The 15,265-nt window shown below is 38.4% G+C and overlaps 1 protein-coding gene across 10 annotated transcripts in view; it reads left to right on the forward strand.

Annotated features, from left to right (window-relative positions):
* Window positions 1–15,265, forward strand: part of dlg1 (discs large 1) — a 96,928-nt gene that overhangs the window by 36,485 nt on the left and 45,178 nt on the right. For 9 of the 10 annotated variants that reach the window (XM_011307266.1, XM_011307270.1, XM_011307268.1 and 6 more), the window contains one exon: window positions 7,012–7,047. In XM_011307266.1, the coding sequence (XP_011305568.1) occupies window positions 7,012–7,047 (36 nt within the window). Of the gene's footprint in view, window positions 1–217; window positions 420–7,011; window positions 7,048–15,265 lie in introns of those variants that run through there. The other variant, XM_011307276.1, reaches the window with a different exon arrangement.

Below are 15,265 nucleotides of genomic sequence, written 5' to 3' on the forward strand. Positions count from 1 at the left end.
AAAAATACCTAAAAATCCATTTGTTATTTATTTAACAACAACTTTTATGCAATTTTTTATTGAGAAAAGCATCAATTGAATTTTTGAATTATTACTGATCCTTGGAATAATTGAATGATTGAATGATGGAATAGTTGGGGATTAAAATAGATCCGTGGGTTCAATTAAAATGCACAAGTGATTCGGGCAATTACCCGGATTTTTTTTTTTTTTGTGAATATTAGTGATATCTCACTGCACATGAACTTTACTATCGCCACGAGAACTCGGGTGTTATCAAGCTGGAGTATCAATGCGGATCACGTGTGTCGCCCATTTTCATGGGCATGGGATTTAACGATAAAAAACTGCGGAGACTCAGAAGACTGCGGCTGTTTGGCCGCGCTAAGGTCTACCTAACTGTGAGATGGCCGCAGCTGGTATGTTTTTTACTTTCGAGTGAAGTTTCATTGTTATTGGTAGAACGAGAAGTTTTCGGAGCCGATGAAAACCGTTATTTCAATTTTCCTACCACTAAGAGATATTGGGGTTTCAAAAAAATGGCGGGAAAACTTGGGGAGCGGGTGATGAGTTGCCGGGGATTCCCCCGGTTTTCTGGTCACGAACTTGGGGCCATTCCGTTGATTAGGTATTATTTTTTGTGGGTACAGTAATTTGGTTTGTTTCCGTTTCACCTTCAATCTATTATTCAATTCTTTTAAACATTTATTTGCAATTTATTTGAGAGTTTCAGCGTCCACGGATTTTTTTTTATTTCTTTTTTATTGTACCTGAAATCCAGGTTGAATTCCTCAAGCTTTTCGATGAGACCATCCGAAAGTTCAATCTCGTCATGCTCTCAATTACCGGAATTAATTCTGCTGATGTCACCTCGAGGGCGAGATTTCGGGGGGTAAGAAAAAATAAATCACGTATCAGGGAGACGTTTCTGAAACAAAATTGAAATAAAAGAGCAGGTCCGATATGAAACACATACCTGGACATCGGGTATTAGCCGCTATTACAGTTTGACCCAGTTTTTTTTTCCAATTTATTTGACACGCGACACAAATATGCCTTTTGCTTTTTTCCTCGGGCTTTCGTCTTTTTGCCTTTGATTCCCAGTCCCGACGAATCGACAGTTTCATCCAACACTCTGGAGCTATTTTCAGGTCTCATTGGGAAAAGGTTCATCGTATTGATCTCCATGGGTGTACGACCCACGGGGATGATGGAGTATCCCCCGTTAATCGTCCATTTTTTTCAATTCATTTTATTGTCGGCCTAGGAGTTTTATCATCATCTACAGAGGCATGTGTCATAAAGAAAATTCTCACCCAAAATGACCTCAACAAATCCTCAAGCTTTTTCATCAACCCACAAAACCACGGAGTGCCCATAATGATGACTAACTGGATTTGCCTGATCCAAAAAATCAACACCAGCCCCACGAGTTGAGAAACTGTTTCATTAGCACCCCCTCATCCTCGGACACGATTTCTAAAAAAATAAACGAGACGTGAGGCCACTCCGGGGGTATTTAACGGCAAGTACTCAGCGACGACCAGTGCTTGTATAAATCTAAAGGTACGTTCCCCCCTGGGTCCAGGTTAAAAAAGAGGACAGACCAGAAAAAAAAAGTAACAAAGCATTGGGGGTAGGTCAGGTGGAGCTAGAGCAGGGTAAAACTCTTGGTCCAACCCAGGGGTAAAACTCACGTCGTTATGGATCTCATTACTTTTATCGTCTAGGCATACATCGTACCCTGACTTGAAATTGCTACCCACTAGTGCTCTATATCCAGAAGTGGATGACTAAAAAAAAAATGTGGATGAGAAAAGCCAGTCTCGTTCACGAGCGCATGGTTTTTTTAATTTTTATCGCTGGTAGCGAGTTGAGAGGAGATTAATTTTCTTGTTGAAACAAAAGGGACCGGTTTCGCTCAATTATTCAAAATAATCAGTCAAAAGTTGGATATTTAATCCTCATTCCCCGAATATTACGGATTTCTTCATTTATTCACTTATCAATTTATGATATAGCCGTCGATTCGACTCTCGATCCTTCATTATTCTATTCAATGACGTGGTGAGAAAATTCAATCGGATGTGCAACAGCCACGGGTATCATCTGCTGTATCCAGTCATGTCGAGTAAATATACAAAGCGAGTACATGTCGATGTGAATATTTACGGTCTCGTTGAACGGAAAAAATTGTATGACTTCGCACGACTGACGAGCATAACGCGGAGTTCTATTTATTGGGTTTTAATAAAACAGTTTCGTATTCATGGAGGAGTTCCGCATAACAGCCATATGACTGCTGGCATTTAATATTCATCCTGCGGATGGATATGAATTGCTGTCAAAATAAAAGAATTTCCGCGCCAATCGTCGTTCATGTGAATGCACCCAAATGGCGGGAAACTCTTCAATTTCAAAAAGGACGCTAACCTCACTTATCGTTGAAGTCTAGTTGCAGCGCCAGTGACAAGTAAATGATCCTTACCTCTCGGTTTTCTCGGCTGGAAAGACAAGTAGACCGCAAATCCTATGGAGTCCAGTTGATTGAATTCTCGTGAACGAAGAGACTGGTTAATAATACGGCTGGTGAAGCCGTCGATGGTGAGGTCTGAATCCAATAGCCACTGGTTGTCTCTCTGTTCACCATTTGATACTGACGTTTACCTGAATATCACTTGGAGGGCTGATGTTGGCCGCATCAATCACTGAAGCGTGCCGATCTACTCACAGGGTATCGTTATCAATCAAATTATAGACAACCTACCGCAAGGGATGCTTTGTCGAATCTACCCCGCGTTGTTAACCTCCACTCCATCTCCGGCCAAATTCACCCCAATTTTCCGCTCCCACAGTCCAGTCTTCTTTATTGCATTTGCACGTACGATAATTGACGATTGAAAAAAAAAAAACATATTGCCAATGGAAATTGTCAGTCACGCGGATGATTTTTTTTCTGCTCGTTAACGAATTTCAGTCTGGAAAAAATTTTCAATGGATTTTCCAAATGTCACGATTTCACAGATTTCTATTGTCTGTCAGAACGTGATGCAGAGGAATTGAATGTTTGATGAATCCTCTGAACACATGGATGAGCAAAATTTTCTAAAAAAAAAATGGATATAGAAAAATTAACAATGAAAATACCGGAACTACTGGGATTCAATCAGATCGTCCACCGCTGGCTCTCCAGCAGAAATTCCCGGAATATAATCCACGATAATTTCCATTATCATTGAATTTCTTATTCTATCTGTTGATATTATTTTTTATCGGACTTCTTTCTCTACTGAGTATTGATTCTCCCATCGCAATGGTATTACCAAACATAACAAAACAGATCCCATGAAATCCAATGGCGGGTTGGGTTGAAACTGCGCCATCCGAATCTCCGAGTCTGAACGTGTAATACCATCTATAATCGTAAAGCCAACTGTGCGGCTTTTGAATAACCCTCTAGTCTACCCCCTCCTCCGATCAAAATTATGCTCTAATTGAACAATACAACCCCCTCTCCCTCCCCAGCTTCGAGCATCCAATTCCGATACAAATCCACCTGCTTTAATCGATCGTTAGGCGCATCAACTTATCGTCTAATCATTTCCGCTGTTTCTCCGATCGTAATATCTACTAATAACTCCGCGCATTCATTACATCAACCATTTCATCCACAAAGCGACGACGCCCACCATTTTGTCATGCTTATAACCTCAAGAGACTTCAAATAATCTACTTTATCTACTGTTAATAATAGCCATCAATCGATACGTCAGTATTGGAATGATCAATTATTATTCCTTTTAAAAATTCGGGTGAGGTTTTTTTGTTGTTTTTTTTTCTCAGTGTTAGGATGATTAGGTCCATTAGTTGAGGTCTATTATTTCGATAGCTTTCCGAGAAGAGACCGTCGCAATTCGCAGTAATGTCGGAGTGGAACCGAGTCAGACACGACGCCCTTGCCCACTCTTATTTATTTTTAGTCTCTTGTAGTTTGATCAATAATTCCGGAAATAGAGACCGAGGATTATCCTCATTGTGGGTTGATATTCCGTTCGAATTGATACTGAGCCATATAATCATTATTGAACCCTCTTTAACCTTCGGAAAGGTAAATACAGGACTTCCGCAATGCAGAATAATTTCTATAATTTTATCATACACTGTAGCGTTGAGGTTAAATCAAGTTTCATATCTATTTGACCCTCAACTTCGCTCGTTAATTTACCAATGATTGAGGGTCAAGTCCTGTCCGTCAAGTTTGACCCACAAAATTGACCCCGCGTCTCCATATTCTCCCCAGTCACTGGAGATCCGTTAAGAAATGAAAGAGTCGGGAATTTTTCCACCTGCGAAAACCAGAAAATGCTATTGCCTCTCTGGTCTGCGAATGGGAAGGATGTAGTACGTTCGCGGAGGTGAAACCTCAACCCGAGACTCTTTAGTGCCTCATAATTTACCCGAGCTCTCCCTAGAATTCAGTCACGATCTTTACTCTCTTCTCGTACACTCCAGAGGTGGAGGAAAACGACAAAAAAAAAATACAAATTCCTATTATTACGAAATATTCCTTTGGAGTTTATGTGTATTGGGTGGTAAATTTTGCTGAGAAAGGAAGTGAGTGAATTGAACAATAAGTGAGACGGCAAGGTGCCAAGGAGTCGCTCACCGGGGGGTTGAAATCTTTGGGTCCAATGAACCGTGAATTCTCCAGGCGCCTGCGAAATTTACAGATTCAGAGTCTTTTTTATCTCCATCCAGGACAATGCAGTCTGCGAGTCTTTTTATCGCACCTAATCAATATTGGTATTGCTTTCAGTCTAAGAATTTATTCATTCCACCGAAATCAACTATCCATTTTGAAAACACCAGTTCGCAGAACACCATTCTCCAATTTCAATTCGGTGGGTCAAAGTCGAGGGTCAAAACAATGTTTTTGGGTCAAAATAAAGGGTCAAACCCAATAAATACATTATATCGATTTTATCTCCGGAAATTTCGCGACCTATCAAGATATAAAATTCAGATATATTCCCCAGTCCCAGCGAGAAGCAAGAACCAATGAAAAACGTATTAAATTGATGAAACTGCTGTCAGTTTGTCTAATGAATTTAAACTTTCCACTTTAAAGCCCGAGTTTACTCTTCTCTGGGATATAGATAAAACGCCAGTTTAAGGACACTAGTGCCCAAGGAAAGTGGCTGTAATCAGCCATTATTGGTAATTACTTGGTACGAGTTATCCGGCCTTTACTACTTCCTATCTGACTTCGCCGAGAAATGGCGGGAGCTCGGGATGTTGAAGATACTGAGGTACTTCCGGGGTGAGAGTAAGGACAAGCATTTTCCCTGAGGGGGTGGGTATTCCGGGTGGAAATAAGAGCCTTCCGAGATGGAATTACTGGCAACGTCGACACCCCCCAAGTGACGAGAGCCATGGCTCGTTGAATTTTCCGATTTATTCGGGTTGTAACTTCCTTTCACGACTTTTCATTCCGACTCAACGGTTCATTTTTCAAACATAACAAATCCTTTCAGGTATTCAATAATTAATCGTTCCCTTCGTGTAATTAATTACTGAATTTTATCTTCTCGTTCTAAAATCTCTCTGATATATTTTATATAATATTTCTGAAAGATTCGAAAAAATCATTCCCTTTTATTTATTTTATTTTTTCAACTCAGATCTTTATCGCGACTTCGTTCTCATTCATTCTCTTTCATCCCCGTGGAATGAGTTTTCCACATACATTAAATTATTTACCCAAAATGTGAAGTTAGAGGAAATACCGAAAGGAGAAACCGCCACTTCACATTCATCAGGTGGACGTTTAATTAACAGATACGATCCACGCAATTACGCGATGTACATATTTGTGATACTGTTTCTTTCCCCGGCAGTACGAGAAATGGATGAAAAATAAAAATCTGTGACGGGGAATGAGTGAATGCAAAAAAAAAAATGCTGAGTTGAGTGGTGCGAGAAAAATAGAGTCAGCCCTAGGTTTTATGAATTTTAAATTCCAAAATTTTGATTAAATGATAAATAATTTCTTCCTAATTAACCTTTATTCGTCGTTTCAAATTTTCTAAAAATAACATCCAGTGCTGTTTAATTGCGTCAATTTCGCTGGCGCATAAGTGGGGGAAAAAAAATGAGTTTCATCACGAAAGGATATTTGCCAACTTGAAAAATCCGGAAAGGTCACAATATTGACAGAACTCTTCACCTTGGCCCTCTACTATTTACTCCGTCTCTCCAAAATCGCATTTTCCTCAAGGGCTCCTGAAAGAATCACAAGTATTTGCGGCGCCGCACGAATACCCTCCAATTATCTCATTAATCTCGAAATTTTTAATGAGTCAAAATTCCCTCTCACTCCGCAATACACAATTCCACACGAACGACTAATGAATTTCGCGTAAACATCCCATCAGGCATACAATTTGCTCCACAATTAACACGACAATTACCAAAACACGTGTTCCATATGAAATGTACATTTTCCGTCCTCCGAGTCCTTTTAATTATCCCCACTTTATCCACCCGTGGTGATTCATGATTATTCCATTAATAATCATCTTCAATTAGTCTCGATTGCAATTTTAAATAAATTAATTAACAACTGGATTAATAATTTGGCTGGTAAATTTATCCGCGTAATTCTTCGAATTCGTTTGCACGATTTTTCTCCCAAATATCGAAATTTCGTCCTTTGTGACGTGAAAAAACAATTTTCCGATACTATTCAGGGTTTATGGCCCCTCGGAATGAAAAAAAAAATACAAACATAAATGTACACATCGTGGGCTGTACGGGGAACAGCGATTTGCCGAGGCATGAAAAATAGCGAGGAAAAATCAATTCCCATGACTCAATTTTCCCGGAAAGTTTCAATCCAAATTTCAACCTGTGGTGATTTTTTTCTCTCGTTTATGTCGAATGAGTGGTATTGTTTTTTATTGAAATAGATTGGTTATTGATACTGACGATCGGAATTTATTGTGCTTTCAGAGCCATGACAGCTGGCAGGGACACGACGGCGATCAGGTGAGCATGAGAGTAATTTCATGAATTTCCATGAATTTCCATGAATTTTCATGAATTTTCATGAATTTTATTCGGTGTACTGTTGCATGAATTGATCTGTCGCATGATTATCTTATTTGTTTGGATATTTCCTTGAGACAATGAGATTAACATAAAAAATACTTTATCAATAAATATTTTTTATCGATTCAATCTGAGACAAAAATTTTCTCCGTGCACTATTTTCTCGAGGGAATTTTCTGTTGTCTTGCCTCTTGAACGAACTAACAAATAAATTCCACGAGTGAAATATTAATGATAAGAGTATGTTATCTCCCTGAAAAATGGCCGACACCATAAATAAACCGTAAAGTCGATTATTCACAAATAATTCAGGTGAGTTGTTCTTATTTTTCCGTCTATTCTCCAGCACCACAGTTTTCTTTGGTATCGCTTAACTGACTCCAGTGATAAATGTAGTTGTCCCTGAAAAAGCATCGATCTTACCTTATCTCGTTCAGATTTCTCTGAGGCGGTCGCTTCGACACGCGGGAATGAAATCAACTCCAAAAAAAAAAAAAAAAACCAACAAAAAGAGAAATATTATTCAATCTCTAAAGTATTATCGAGGGAAAATGGACACTGAATTTTCCGCGAAAATAAAAACAACAGGGAAACGCATCTTTTCCTCATTAAATCGTGGATAAAAAATGGAAAACTCCCCCAATCGATAATATCAAATGATTTAAATTTTTTATTAATCGTAGAATTAAAAGAGAATTAAAAATTGCGAATGAAATTTTGTTGTTTAATTTTAATTAGGAAGACGATGAAATGAGAGAAACTTGAATTTCAAACTCGGAATGGGCTTCTAATATTTTAATAAGAAAATTGTTGATTTGAGGATCGAATATCAAAGGGCATTGAACTGTCTCGTGTTTGGAGAGGAAAGGCGTCTCCATTGGCACTTTGCAGAGTCCTTAACAAGTTTCAACAAAAGGGACTCTTGTCTCGTATTATAGAGAATGGATAAAGCCAATAGATTCCGCCCTTATTCAACCATTCACCCGTAGTTTTCAGCTGCTCCATCTTCACTGGATTCTTCTCCATTATTTTTTTAACCCATAGGACATGAGTCTCGGACTCTCCCTTTGTATCGAGGGTTGAAAGCAGTTGCTCCAAATCCCTTCGGGTTATTCAGCGAAAAGAATGCGGATATATTTTCAGATAATTCTTACCAGACGACTAGCTCTCGTTATCCGCGACGAAATGCGGAATTATTTTCGGAAAATTCAGCGTGAAGCCGGGAAAATAATTTTCTTTATTTACTGTCAACTTCAATTACTGAGGGAGAAGTCGTTTTTCATTACTTTCGTCACCCAATATTGAGATTTTGGTTAATGAAGAGAGTGGAAACTCTTTTCAGACCAGTGCATTACGTAAATGAGTCTCTCGAGTTCATTTCTTAACTTTCCATTTCCTCTATTACTGGATCTCTTGCTTGGATGAATTTTGTCATTTCACATCTAAAATCATTGAAATATCCGCCACTAATTTGATTGGAAAAATAAAATTCCCAGCATTTCTCATCGTTATCGTTGCTCCAAGCAATAATTTTCCGAAATTTTCCAGATAAATGAGAAATTTTATTCAAACTCCTAATCGAAAATTCCAATGAACTCTATGTCTGAAATTCCAAATAATTTTAACCAGTGACTAACACATTTGTAAAAAAAAAAATTGTCTAAAAAAAAATTATGTTTGGGAAAATATATCTTTGGAATTGGGTCAATTAAATCAGAAAAAATTGTGTAAAATTTATTAACATTCGATATTTTTAATGAATTTTCTGTTGGAGCTGAATGCTTCCCTGAATTTATGATTTTTATTTATTGTCTCTCTTATTTTTTGGATGACTCAGGACTTTATGGAATATGAGGACACCGGAACATCATCAAACCGCCATTAACCGCAACACTTCAGCGTCATCCATCATACGCCCTTTTGTTCCCCACGTAATCTCCCATTACAATCATCAATAAACCATTGACAAGTGTTTTATTCCTCCAATAGCAGCTAAACAACCAGTCGACCCCATTTGTTTTGTGCAATCCTGATTTAAACGCACTTGCTACATTTGTCAAAGTATATTGCATGGATAAAGAGGAATGCCAGTGGAATTCAATTACTTCAATTGCATACTTGTTTTGCATTCACTCTGTTTTATTTTTTTACTCAAAAAAATTTAAGCCTTTTATAATAATGAAATATAAATAAAAGCATTAATCATGTCCTAATTAAAAACAAATGAATCTTTACTTTTATTTATCTAATGCGTAATTATTAATATTAATCTGTTGTCAAGTAACAATATTTTTCAAGTGTAGATCGATATATCGATCGTCTGTTTTACTGATTGTCGATGACAATCGAAGATCCTCGGTAGATGTCGCACTAGATATACAAAAGATCGACATTCAAAATATGCAGCTAAATCAAGCGCTAAAAAAACCATTAAAAATCGCAAAAATGTCAATTAACAAACAGAACGTGAATAAACAAATAACTGAAAAAAATAGAAATTATTTACTCACCTGCGTGGATTCACTCCTCTCTGGGGTGATTAATATTCCTCTCTCGTTCCTTTCGATTCGCAAAAAAAAATGTTGAAAAAAAAAAATGATGAGAGTCATTTCATCTCAGGTACAAAATGTCTCCTCGCTCTTTCAAGTACTGAAGCCTCGTTTAAGTTTCCGGGTCATAGCTCACAGCCTAAACACCCACCAAGACTCTTTTTTTGTGCAATTTAAATGAAAAGAAAAAAAAATGAAGAAAAGCGAGGGAAATGGGGGGAAAATATGCATGTTCTCTGGTCGTTTCGTGAACAGGCACAACCCTCTCTGCAAAACTTTTCCTTGGCGCTCTCCATTGCGCTCCACATCCGTTATGTATCTCTGTATATACAATGTCTCAGTGTATATACAATTGCATTTGTGCTACGTCGAGCGCAAGTTGGACATGTGAAAATTTGAATGCTCTCTGACCCCTCTAGCATGTGTTGGGGAGATTTTCTGGGGATTTCTGGGAGAGATTTCCCTTTGGCTTCGCAACGCGAAAAGAAATATTCGATAAAATCACGAATTCAAATTGAAGTCAGTATTTTTTAAAATAAAGATTGAATTTTTTTTCACACCTCACTTCGATGTCCGATGACAATGGCCCATCGATAAAACCGATTTCCACTTAGTCCCATTCATCATTAATAATCTACATCAATTCCCACGGATAATCCCCTTTTTCATCGCGAATAACTGTCTTGGAACTTCACCTGGCGTTTTATAAATATTCCTGACATGACATCGGGGGGTTTTCAATAAAATCAGCGAGACGTGAATGGAATTGGTGAAAAAAATGCAGTCATTCACTTGAAAAAAGAGAGTGATAGCTAGAAATATCGGCGGTGTTAACAGGAAAACAGAAACAATGAGAAGGATACCGTCTCGATTCAAAATATTTACATGTACACCAAGTGAAGGCTCCCCGAAATTCCGTACTTATCGGGATTTTCAGAATTTTCCAACAGAAAATATTGTGTGGTATTATATCTTTCAATATATTCCAATATCAAATTTTTATTTTAATTCACCCCCAATATATAACACTATGCGATAATTTATGCGATAATATAAGATAGTATTCGAATATCATACGATAATTCAAACTTTGTAAATTAATTAAATAAAAAAAATATCATTTGGGTAAATAAAAAATCTCGTTAGTGGAAAAAATATTTAGTGAATTATCCGCATACGATAATTTTTCGGATATGTCATAATTTGAATCTCGTGAATTTAGTTGAATACGATAATTTCCCGCGCCCGTGAATGTAGCTCTGGCGTCGCTGTGCGACAAGTGAGTCGTACCAGAGGTGGGGATAAAACCCAAAGAGGTCTGTACAACCTGTTTACGTGAGACGCCGCAAGCCTCGTCTCCTCCCAGGACTAAATTACCCCCCCAAAATCCTTAAAACTATAAAACCACCCCTCTACAACCCCCTACAAACCAATCGGATCACAAGTGAACAAGTGTTTTGTGAAAATGGGGGAATTTTTGTGGTGGGAGAAGTCGATTTAGCCTCAAGTGCAACAGGCTGTGTTCAGAATGCCTGGAGGTGGTTGCCAGTGATTTTGTCAGTTGACCAACGGTTTATATTTCACTCCTGCATTTTTCTTTTCACTCATTCCTGGTTATTTATACGTTGTGTATCGATATCGGGGGATAATTGTCAAGGTCAGGGAGCAGGGGTGAACAATCGATTGTTGGATCGATTGTTCAAGGGCACCGGTGAGTCTTTTTTCTATTTTTGTTTTTATTCAATTTTTTTTTTACCCGGGAGTTGTGAACGTTAGCATCAGGAATCAGTGGATGGGGGAGAAATTTTTGGAGTGGGATTTTGAGGTTAGGGTGGGAGAATCTCGGAGTTTGAGCGATTGTTTCGCAGTGGCTGAGTGGATTTTTGTAATTGTTTATCGAAATTTTCGGCGCTTTTGAGGGGTTTTGAATGAAATTTTAATTTTCAAAATCGCATCGTGGGGAGCTGAGTTATTCGCGGTTGAAGCGGTTTGTTTTATTTCAGTCTTGAGTGGGAATTTGTTTTTGTACACTGAAAACTGCCGGAGGAATTGAAATTTAATAATTTAATTAAATTCAAACATTTCTTATTGATTTTTCGACTTTTTTATCGTCAGTTGAATGGGATAAAATCTCTGAACAAAAATTTAGAATATTCAGTTCCGTTTTCTCAGTCAGCATTCCTGCATAATTTTTCAATAATTTCCCTCGAATTGATTGCTTTCAATAATTATTGCTTTTCAACTGTGTGAACAATTTCTCACGGAAACTTGTCAACTTGCGTGTCTCGTCGCGATAACCATCGCAGGTTAAAAAATATTTCCCTAAATAAAAAAAAAAACTGGGAATTACTCTGACCCCTCAGTCACGCTCACTGATTCTCCCCTCTACATCTGTTTTTTTTCCAAGTGCTTCTCACTTTTTAAATGCTTCCTCTTCGTTTTCATTCGTACACGCTCTACCGTGAGAGTGACACCCGCAAAAATAAGTGATAATGCAATTTCTCATTGCAGTGGACTGAGATAATTGAAAAATTGAGACAATTGTTCTTTGAAATGTCTTAAACAATTGCCAATATCTCGGGGATTATTTCCCATTGAGGAATAATCTATTTTCCGTTGAAAAGCTAGAAAAATTTTCGACTCCATCCACTGGATATGAAGTCATTTTGGTGCATCTGCTTCTGAAGTACGGAAAAAGAATTTTAGTAGCAAGGAGGTAAAACGACTTGAGTCAATTCAGCTCTCGACGATGCTTCACTGAGATATCTCCGAATCCAAGAGAGTTAGTGAAATTTTTATAGGACCTTTTTTGTAGAGTGAAATGAGTGCTGCATAAAAGGTCCTTACGATTTTCACGTGTTGCTCTCAGATTCAGAGATATTCCCTGAAAATCACGAAATAATTCAATCTGTTTTATCTCTTTGTACCGATTTTCCGGCATTCAGTGAGAAATAGGTTTAAAATTAGTGTTCGCAATCCCAAATTTCTCAGACAAATCCATGAAATTGTTTTTCCACCTGAAACTTTTATTTTCAGGCGAATTTTCTAACGCTCCTCATTCCACTGCACAAGGGTCCCGGTATAATCAGTCAAAACGACTGGTTCCATTCATTTTATTTTTACTCAAGAGTTTCGACACTCGAATATTCTCAAGTGTTGAGCATTTGGAAACTTTCAGACTAGACTGAATTTTAATCCTCGACGTAACAAACTTCTGTGGATTTTTTTTTTTCTCTCAGCTGTTATTTTTTATCGTGAAGTTGTTTTATGCACCGATTTATGTGTCACTGTATTAAGGAAGTTGGAAAATGTGTGTGAATATCAATTGAGTGAGTGGTGAAGTGCAAGGTTTTGATAAATTAGAGGATTATTCTTCGCGTTGAATTGACGGTGGAGGTGGAGATGGCGACGAGGAGGAAGAAGAAGTCACAGGACGGGTTCCTGAAGAAAGTATCAAGCCTGTTTAATCTGGATACGGTGAGTCATCGGATTTCGAAGAAAATATCTATTTGGTGGTGGGAGAATATATTCGCCGTTGACTTATATCATAAATCGGCCAATGAACCGATGAACTCAAAATTTAAGTGGTCCAATGATTTTTGAGTGACAACTAGATCACATCTTTTATTTGAAAATTTGAAAATCATTGAGAGAAAATCTCAAAGGGAAATTTTTCGAGAAGAGGTTGAAGGGGGGCGGCTATTAACCGGTTGGATAGCCAGGGAAATTTCCGCCAAAAAAACCGTAAGATACAGGCTAAATCATTTTGGATGGGAAATTTCCTGATCTTTGCAAATGCTCAGAAAAAAAATTCCAATAACCATAGTAATAATAATAATTGCGTGATTCTGGAAAGGGTGAAAAATTGCGGAAAATTAATCCTTTCAAACCTAGACCTCGCAAAATCTGTGAATCCATGAATTCTGAATTTACTTTAACATCAAGTGTCAAAATCGGGATAGTGAGTGATATCCCTATCACTGAAGGTTCGATAACACGTGAAATAGTTTCTTTGGTACACCTGAACCCGGGGAGACGAATCTGGAGATGAAATCGACTTTCAGTCGAGTACTTGCATTTACCACTGTCACCCTTCAACCCCTTTGAAAAGGGCATTTGCAATCCGACGTTGTGGCGTGTACTCTTTGATCATCTCAGTGCACAGAATTGAATGCCAATCCGATTCTGTACACGTTACCCGCAATCGTAATGTTTTCTCTCCGTGTCACTGGTGGAATCGGTTTTCCTTTTTTTTTGTTTATTCATGTTTTTACGTTCTGTACTGCAACGTGTGCTTGAAGGTCACGGGACGTTACGTCTACTCTTGTATAAATTACGTTCGGCTCGTGTATTTTATGTTCTGGATAATTCATCCTTGCTAATCGTGATTTTTTAATGTCCACATATGGCGATGAGTCAGAATGTCATTTCTGCATTTGAAATAAATTAAAAGTTTTGGATCAGTCAATTATCGTGAGTAGACGTTGCAGTACAGCGGAAAAATCATGTCCGCAAGTCAACTGACCCCTCCATAAAAAGTGATTCATCATTTCATTCAGATTGATGTTTTTTTTTTCTCTTCGTGCGCGTGTGTATCACATTCGCGTACATTCTCTCACACAATCGTTAATCCGACTGACACAAATTGACGCGAATGAGTGACTGGGTTATATTATGATTTCGTAATATCAAGTGAGTAAAACCGATAACACATTTGTAGCATGTGTCTACAACAACATTGCGTACACTACTACAATTGTGCTACTTCTGGTTGCACTAACCAGCCGTGACGACCTCGTAACCATTATCGTTTGTCGTAAACATATTCAGGGGAAGTTGCACACTAGTCCAGAAATACGAGTGATACGTCGCCTAGAGGGAATTAATCGCGGGACAAGTTCAGGGTCATTATTTCAATACAAATCATCGATTTATCGATAGAAAGACAGATAAAGATTTATTTTGTTTTGACTCAAGAATGTTCACCCACACAATTTGACCCATCGATTTCAATATCACGGGTCAGTTCAAGTTATTTCATATCGAGGGTCAAGTGAAAAAATTTCCAGTGATCGGACTCGACCCCACGACCACTGGGTTATCAATCTGAGCTTTTACCCACATGTCTATTCAGTCATCTCAATGTCAGAATTGTTTTTCCTCATTAACGAGACAAATGGGAGGAGTCTCGGATGATTTGACCCAACGGTAGCGCGAAAAGGTGTGCGAGTGGGTGAAGGGGGGTTAAAGGGGTGAATCGAGGGTGAAATGGGAATGAGAAGAGAATCCGGGGCGCGTCTGGTCACTGTCCGTGGAGTGAAATACGCTCGCAAATACAAACGGGCGTCCATTTGTCGGACTGTCAGTTCGGCACTACTGCCGACCTCTCAGCCCCCCAAAACGCTTTTCCATCCCCTTTCCCGTGTATTTTCCTCCTATCCAGTGGCTGAACCGCCGTTCCTATCCCACTTCAGAATGGGCTCTACTCTATTTCTCAAGAGAGGTTCAATTTACCGAAAATGGGAAAACCAGAGTGGACGTTGCCGTATATAACTCCACGATTCATTTGTATGGATTTGCAACTGACAGATTTTCGATGGGCGGAA

This window comes from Fopius arisanus, unplaced genomic scaffold (assembly GCF_000806365.1).
Source record: "Fopius arisanus strain USDA-PBARC FA_bdor unplaced genomic scaffold, ASM80636v1 scaffold00053, whole genome shotgun sequence".
Lineage (NCBI taxonomy): Eukaryota > Metazoa > Arthropoda > Insecta > Hymenoptera > Braconidae > Fopius > Fopius arisanus.